This window comes from Hordeum vulgare, chromosome 4H (genome assembly GCF_904849725.1).
Source record: "Hordeum vulgare subsp. vulgare chromosome 4H, MorexV3_pseudomolecules_assembly, whole genome shotgun sequence".
Classification (NCBI taxonomy): domain Eukaryota; kingdom Viridiplantae; phylum Streptophyta; class Magnoliopsida; order Poales; family Poaceae; genus Hordeum; species Hordeum vulgare.
Window position 1 is genome coordinate 568,220,072 of NC_058521.1, and position 8,274 is coordinate 568,228,345.

General features: G+C 49.7%; 2 protein-coding genes across 2 annotated transcripts; one reads left to right on the top strand and one right to left on the bottom strand.

Annotated features, from left to right (window-relative positions):
• The first annotated feature begins 2,487 nt into the window (after positions 1-2,487).
• Positions 2,488-3,966, top strand: LOC123449602 (ylmG homolog protein 2, chloroplastic). Its single transcript, XM_045126878.1, has 3 exons — positions 2,488-2,934; positions 3,019-3,233; positions 3,568-3,966. The coding sequence occupies exons 1-3, from the start codon at positions 2,707-2,709 to the stop codon at positions 3,818-3,820; spliced, it is 696 nt and encodes a 231-aa protein (XP_044982813.1). The 5' UTR covers positions 2,488-2,706; the 3' UTR covers positions 3,821-3,966.
• A 119-nt stretch (positions 3,967-4,085) lies between these two features.
• LOC123449601 (2-hydroxy-6-oxononadienedioate/2-hydroxy-6-oxononatrienedioate hydrolase-like) lies at positions 4,086-6,375 on the bottom strand. The gene is made up of 4 exons (XM_045126877.1): positions 5,236-6,375; positions 5,057-5,149; positions 4,867-4,934; positions 4,086-4,691 (listed from the first exon to the last, which is right to left on the bottom strand). Exons 1-4 carry the CDS (start codon positions 5,908-5,910, stop codon positions 4,550-4,552), a joined length of 978 nt encoding a protein of 325 aa, XP_044982812.1. The 5' UTR covers positions 5,911-6,375; the 3' UTR covers positions 4,086-4,549.
• Between the last annotated feature and the right edge of the window lie 1,899 nt (positions 6,376-8,274).

Consider the following 8,274-nt stretch of genomic DNA (forward strand, 5'->3'; position numbering starts at 1 on the left):
GTAATATCATCTTATATCTGAAGATTATAGTAAATCTTGGATATTTCCATCAGGAAATAGAAGATATGACCATGATATGATGTAATGATATTGGCTCTTTATTTGATCCCAACGATGCCATATCAATGACTGAATTTGCTGGAATAGCCTTCACATGGAAGTCATATAAATGGATTTTAGTGGTTATTTCCAGTTATCATTCTAAGATAATTGCTTTATCTAAAGGCATTGCAAAATATGCATAACTTAGTAGAATGGTTAACCACACTCAAAATCATGCGGTTGAGATTCATCAGAATCACATAACTTGATTTATCAAGATACTTCCACTTGTGTTACTCAATACCTATAGGTTATATGAAGAGCAATATCATAAATCACATTGCTCGGAAATTACTTAGCCTCACGGATTATAGAAAAGTGAGGAAATAATTTGCAAACAAACTACTGTTATAATCCAACAGATTATACACAATCTCATGTTCATGTCAATGGAATTGGTATGAGACATCCTTCATATTTGCAAAGTTCAGGGGGAGTAATCTCCCAAACTATAACCTATTAACAATCATCAGATTGCATATATTGTACTCTTTTTCCCTTGATGAGTTTTCCCTATTGGTTTCTCATAAAAGGTTTTTAACGAGACAATATAAACACAAGTGTCTTTATATGCCATATCATTTTCTCCTTGTATTTTTTTCATTGGGTTTTAAAGGAGTTTTCAATGGCATGTACGATTGCACTCTTTTCCCTTATGAGTTTTCTCTCAAAGTTTCTCATAATGGTTTTTAGTGAGGCAATATCTTCTCAAAGATCATATGTCATACTTTCTATTTTCCCTACCAGGGTTTTTAAAGGAAGTACTCAAGACATATTAATTGTTCTCTAAACTTATCAATGAGTTTTCTCCTTCTTCAAAGGTTTTTCTCATATGAGTTAACAAGAGACAATAATCATCATATGTTGCATCATTTTCTCCTTATTTTCCCCACTGGGTTTAAAGGAGTTTTAGCAACATATCTACTCTATTCTCCTCATATTTTTCCCACAGGGTTTTTGGGGGAGACTCTCAAGATTATCTGGAAGATTTCTCAAGATGGAAGATCTATATGCAAGAAGCTTTCAACGATGAAACATTCGAGGAGCGGTGTTGTACAAGGGGGAGTGTTAGAAATTAATTAGTAGATTAATTCAAGTGATATGTTCAACCCGAACAGTCATGTCTCCTCTTTGTGTCTATTGCCAACAGGCACCTGTTCTGGAGGGATGCCTCCGAACAGACACCTCTTCTTCGCACCTCTTCCAGATGTATATATACTTGAGAATCAATAGAAAGAGGACTGCTGGTCCATTCACTTTCATTCAATCTCGTTTTACTCTAACACTGCCATCGTGGATGGATTTGAATTTTCTGGACGGTGATCCACGGGGCGCTCGAAGGCCTTTTTCGCCGTGGAAATCGTGGTTGGTGCTGTTTCTCGGGGGTAGAACGGAATACCACAACGGCGGTGACAAGAATTCATCCCCTCACCGTCCCTCTCACCCACCCACCGCATCAGCCTCTCCTGCTCCAGTGCTCTCCACCTCATGGCGGGTCCGCATCGCCGTCGGCTTCGGCCCGGCTCCGGTGACCCGAGTGGCAGAGCCGGTGGCGCTGTCGTCTTATGCGATAGCCCCACTACCTTTGACCGAAGGCCCGCAGGGAGATGAGGAGTATGGTGCTGGACCGGTTCCTCGACCGGAGCGAATGGTCGGAGATCCACATTGAAATCATCCGGTACGTGATGTTTATCGAGTCTGCCCGATTCATGGGGATGACGAATGTATGGATGTGGAGCTTATCTTCTGGGCGATTTAGGAGGCTGAATCATCGGATCCAACGCACGCGCCACGTTGGGCGTTTTACCGCACAACAAATCCTTCCCGTCTCAACATCTGGCTGCCGCGAGTGGACGCTCTGGCCAGGATCCCCCAGGTGTACTGCCGCCAGGGGTTCTCCCCCCTTGCCGCAATGTTTGAGGTCCTTCTCTCTGATCCACGTACGACACCGAGACATTGAACCCCCTCCGTGGCCTCACGACGGATGTACATTTTCAATTCATGTTCCTGCTTGTTTTCGAGCGAGATTGACTGCATTTCGTGCTCGGGGATCCAGTGTTTTGAGTTTTCATGTTCCTTTTCAAAATTCAAATGATGATGTGGGAGATGCCTTTTTATATCAAAAATGTATAACATGACTGTCTATGCCCGCATAAAAAATAATAAAAGAAATAACACGTAGGACTTGATGATGTGACATGGTTGTTGAGGTGGCACAATTACATGAATAGATTAGTACTACACAAACTGTAACTTGTGACTACATGTATAACTTCATGATGTGGCATGGTTGCATGAAAGAGAAAGAAATAGTCAACTGCAACTATATTTATTTAACAATAGAGGATTGCCATCCACACGCAAGTATAATTGCCAGGAAAAACGTTCGATTTGCTATGTCGAATTCCGAAAAGAAAAACAGCCCAGAAATACTGTAATAACAAAGGAACTGAGTTTACACATGAATCTCTGGCGAATTTCGTAATACCACAAGGGCCAAACCGCAATAGTTCTCAAATATCTCGCGCTTCGAACGTTATCTTCAACCTCTCGTCCCGTGCCCCATCCACGTCTCTCCGGCGTGCCCGCTCCAACCCTCATCCAATGGCCTCGCCGCACGCCGACCCGCAGCAGCACCACGCGTCGGCGCCGCCCCTCCTGCTCGCCGTGCGCCACGTCCCCTTCCCGGGGTCCCAGCGCCCGCGCGCGCTCCACGGCCCGGACCTCGCCCCTCTCGCGCGCCGCCTCGACGAGCTCGCCGCGTCGGCGGCCGCCCACCCGCTCCTGAAGCCGCTCTTCGACCTCCACCACCACCTCTCCACCTTCTCCCAGGTACGCAGACGCCCACGCCCTCGTCGAGCGCGCGCGGGCGATCCTCTGAACTAACGCCGCGCGCCCGGCCGTTGTGACGAGCAGAGCAGGAGGCAGAGGATGGTGGCGATGCGGCAGGCGGCGTGCCCGCTGGCCGGCGGCGAGGGGTGCTTCGCGGCGGTGCTGGGCGGGTCCGTGGCCGGCATGGTGGTGTCCAACGGCGTCAACAGCTTCCTCAGCCTCTACAACACCGTGCTCGTCATCCGGCTCGTCCTCACCTGGTTCCCCAACACGCCCCCCGCCATCGTCTCGCCCCTCAGGTACGCGCACACACATTGCAAACTCTCTAAGACGCATTACCCCAAGCACTATGATGCGTCAGGAAACCACCACATTTCCCTGCCTTTTTTCAGTTGCTAGCGTGTAGTGGTAGACTGGTACTGCCGTTTGCATCAGATGGTTCAGAGAATGTAGGCGGATTAGAATTTGTCAGTGGCACCTACCACCAAGATGCAGTGATCGCAATCACGATAATAATCTTAGTTAAAAGTCGTAAAGAGACGGGACAGCGCAAAAGCTGAAAGGCTTTAGCTTCAGGGAACGTGGGTACAGTTTGGTGTGGTGAGTTTCTGAAGATGATGTTGTGGCGTGCAGCACGGTGTGTGACCCGTACCTGAACATCTTCCGGGGCATCATCCCGCCGCTGGGAGGGCTGGACCTGTCCCCCATCCTCGCCTTCCTGGTGCTCAACGCCCTCACCGGCACCGCCGCCGCGCTCCCCGCTGAGCTCCCCGCCCAAACGGCCGCGTCCGGCTCCGTGCACCCTGACGAACTCACCTCGAACCAGAGGAAGTGGATGAGGAGATTCCGCCCGGGGAAACCGCAGGTGGAAGACGGTGCCCGCTAGACTTCGTGCAATTTTCTTGGAGTGCTCCATCAAATGCGTATCGTCATTCGGCATGTCGAGTTACCACTGAGGCCTGTTTTTTTCTTCTTCTGAACGTGTATGTAGAGGAACCAAACTGCTTGACTGTAATGCCATTTTTTTGGGTCTTTCTGATGTGTTTCTTACTTTGTTGATTGCTTGTGGAAATCAAGGAAATGCCCGTATTTCACACATAACAAGGGAAAATGAACATTAAGCAACACATGGCTTTTGGCTTCTGAATCTGTGGGGATGGAAGTTAACAATTCATTCGAAGGAGCAAAGTCCTGTTGAATATATATGTACAGCTAGCATGGATATATGCTCAATAGAAGGCCTTCTAAAAGCATCCACAAAAGTTACATGGCAAGTTCAGAATTACTAGATGCTTCTTCTCTGCTTCTGTACTTGGTACTGCATCCTGAATGGATCGAATACAACCCTATGAACATGTAATTTACAACATACTCCCTCCGTCCCAAAATAAGTGTCACAAATTTATAACTAAACCGGTACAAATTTTATACTAAGTGAGCTGACACTTATTTTGGGACGGAGGGAGTATAATGTACGATGAACGAGCAACATTACAGAACAACTTCGAGCATTGTCATATGTATGACAAAATTCCTGCAAACTTTGTATGGGGGATATGCAAGTTCAGGAATGCCTCTGGTGCTCTGGATTCAGGACAGAGCTGAACCCTATGAACTATTGATCATCCTGGTTTGGGGGTTTGTAAGAGGCAAGCAAGAAGTCCAAGACGACCTCGTTGAACCGATTCGGGTCCTCCATCTGAGGCACATGACCGGTTTCCTTGAAGATTTCCAACCTCACATTGTCTCCTAAGCACCTGAAACCATCATATAATAAGAGCAACAATTGAAAGAAAGGGTTATGCTGCAATTTGCAGATTTACATTACAGTGCAGCAATTTTACAGTATTCATGGGAAGCAATGGGGCAAAAGTAGGATCCACCGCTATTCTATTTGGATGGCTATGATGTTCATGTGTTATTCTGAATTACCTCTTGACAGCAAATGCCTTCTCCAAAGGGAATATCTGGTCATGGTCGCCCCAGATGAGCAAAACATCCTGCCATTCGTAAGATCGAATGCAGAGTTAATAGAGGATTTTTTTCGGCTCTGAAAGTAGTTCAGAAACAGAATACTGTGTGGCTGAGTCGAATTTGCCCTTCATTTTGTTCAGAGTTTTACCTGCTCCAAGGGTGTAAGTTGGAACTCATCAGTCCCGACAGTTATGGCCTTCATAAGCTCGATCTTCTCCTCCCTCTTATCACTGAAAAGTTTCTGCAAATTGACAATATCACTACTCAGTCTGTGCTGGCATGTGTTGATCAACTACTCTAGTGCAGATGCAACAATGGATGGGTCACCTGCACGGTCTCTCCGATCACGAAGTCCGGCAGCATGGCGGTGACCTGCCTCCGGTAGAACGAGAGCTCCATGAGCCGCCGCGCCGTGCGCGCGTCCAGCGGCATGAGCAAGTCGGCCGCGCTCTCCCACTCGCCGCCGGCGCGCCGGAGGAACGCCCTGTCGTCCTCCACCGTCTTGAGGAGGTCGGAGTTGGAAATCACCACGGGGCCGACCCTCCCGGGCCCGGCCGCGCGCGCCAGGGAGTATGCCACGAACCCGCCGTAGCTCGTGCCGGCCACGGCGACGCGCGCCGTCGCCGGGAGGCCCGGGAGCGCGTCGAGCAGCGCGGCGAGCGCGGCGGCCTGCGCCGACTCGGAGGAGGGCGGGGAGGAGGGGCAGGGGGAGGAGCCGCCGAAGCAGAGCAGGTCCGGGACGACGACGTGGAAGCGGCGGGAGAAGGGGCCCACCTGGCGGCGCCACTGCCAGGTCGCCATGGGGCCGAAGCCGTGGATGAGGAGGAGCGGCGGCAAGCGCGGCTGCTCCCCCGGCGACGCCCAGTAGTGGATTGTTAGAGTTCGAGCCCCGCTGCCTTCGCCGGGGTCGCAGGGGAGGGTGACGGTGTGGGGGCAGAGGCCGGCGGCGTGGAAGGCGCGGCGCGAGAGGTACTCCATCACCGGGAGGAAGCTGAAGCCCATGGTGGCGCGGCGCCGAAGACGTGCTCCGGTGCAGCTTGAGCGGCGCACTGGAGAGGGACGAGCTCGGCGGGTTGTTGTAGTTTTTCTTGTCTGTCCACCGCTCACCGGAGCACCGACACCGCGACACGTCAAGGCAAACTCTGCCGGCTCTCGCTCACATACAGGTATGGCTATGGCGCACTGCAGGCTCTAGACGAGGATTTCTGTTGCAAGGACAAAAAGGGAAACGAGGATTTCTGTTGCAAGGACAAAAAGGGAACAAAGGGGAAAGTGTGCTTCCATGAACTTGGGGCGAACAGTAAAATCCAAAAAAAATCAAAACAAATTCAAAAAAAATTATTTTTTTTTACAAACATTGACAAAAGTTTTAATTGCCTGCAACATTATATTACGAAATCACATTTATGAAAGCCGTGGCAAAAAAACAAAATCGTTACTCTAAAATGTTTTTGAAAGTAGCATTTTCAGAGTGTCGATTTTGGTTTTTTGTCACACCTCACAAAAATGTGAATTTTTGATAAAATTTCATCAGATATTAGAACTTTTGTCAATGTTTACCATAAAAAAAATTATAATTTTTAAAATCAATACAATTTGACTGTTAACCCGAGCTCATGAGAAACTCCACGACCAAACAAAGATGTTTATATTGATCAACATTGTTAGATATGTCTCCCTACTGATAGGCCCCATGGCGCTCTCCTACGAACGGACCGGGTGCGAAACCCTAGCCACCGGACTTTCCCAGCACCTTATCTCCTCCCCTGCCGCCGCCGGGGAGCGCGGCATCGGCGGCGGCGGGCCTTGTTCTCTCACTCTTGCAAGGCTTCGAGCAACGCGGGGCACTCGGTCGAGAAGAGGTGTCGGGCGCGCGGCGGGGCGTCGCGTTGGCTGCGGCGCGTGGCGAGGTGTCTGGGTGGCGTCGGGAGGCGCGTGGGCGGGCCAGGACGGCTGCGGCAGCACTCCGTGGGCTGGGAGTGGGCCTGATCTGGGTCTGCTGTGGGGTTGGGGAAACCCTATTTAGCGCCACATGCGTCGGTTACACGTAAAAATTGCTATCCGGCACATTCAGCGCTCACCAATGGGCCGACCCATATAGAGATCATTCATGAACCTTTTTTAGCCCGTGAACTTTTTGTGAAATCGATGAACTTTTTTGAAAATCAATGATTTTTTTTTGAAATTTGTGAACATTTCTAAAAATCGATGAACACAATTTAAAATTCATGAACTCTTTTAAAAATGAGTGAACTATTTTTAAAAATTGATGAACTTTTTTCAAAATTGATGATTTTTTTTAATTCTGTGAACTTTTTGAAAATCCATAAACATATTTCAAAAATCGGTGAACTTTTTTTCATAATATTTTTTTTTTGCAAATCTGAACTTTTTTCAAATTTTTTAATGACCAACGCTTTTGTACATGGGCCGACCCATGAGGAGTGCTACACGTGCCGGTTCCCCTAACTGGCGTTGAAGGCGCCGAATAGGAGGTCCCGTGGGGCTGCGGCCAGATCTGGTCGCCGCGGGCGGTGCGGGTCCTCTGTTGTGGACGTGTGCGACTGTTTGTGCCACCTCCTGCGGCTGCTCGGGTACTGGGGGGGGGCTGGCGAGCCATTTTCATCTTCTTCGGCCAGATCTATGTCGTGCGGGCGAGGGGCCTCCTCTGCTTGCGTCCTCATGTGGATTTGGCTTCCCCCGACGCACTCTGGTTTGCTTCGTGTGGCGGTGGCTTTGGTTTGAGCAGCGACTTGGCTGAGAAGGGGGTGGCACAGATGATGCTGCTGGTGAAAGCCCTGTGTCGCCATCGGTCGGCACCAGCGATAGCGGCGTTCTTGGCATCGGATCCCTCCTTGGAGGTGTTGTTGTGTGTGGCATTGGTTTCACGCTGCTCTATTCATTCTCTGGACGAAAGCCTTAGATCCAGCTACTCGATCGGACGACGACGGCGTCCTTGACGTCGTTTTACCACATTGGTGGCGCCTGTTTTAGGAGATACTGGTCCATGCTCCTTGAATGAGGTTTGGGATGGTGATTGACTAGTTTGAGGGGGGGGGGGTGCGGCGGTCTAGAGTCGATGGTGGTGTGTGTCGTATTCGAGTGCTCCTGGTGCGTCTCTACTTGGTTGTGCCTTGTGGCTACGTTGTTTGGCACACAGGTGTCATGGCGTCGTCTCGACCTAGCATAACTGTTCAAATGCATCCTCGACACAGGTGGTGTCCTGGCGTCGTGCAGTCTTGGTTTGTGAGGTGTCATTGGATTGCCTCGACGATGCAGTGCTACAGTTTGGTTTGCTAGGCGATGTCGACTATACCGGTGTCACACAGGTGCCGTGGCATCGTCTCGGCCTCACGTGTCCTTCGA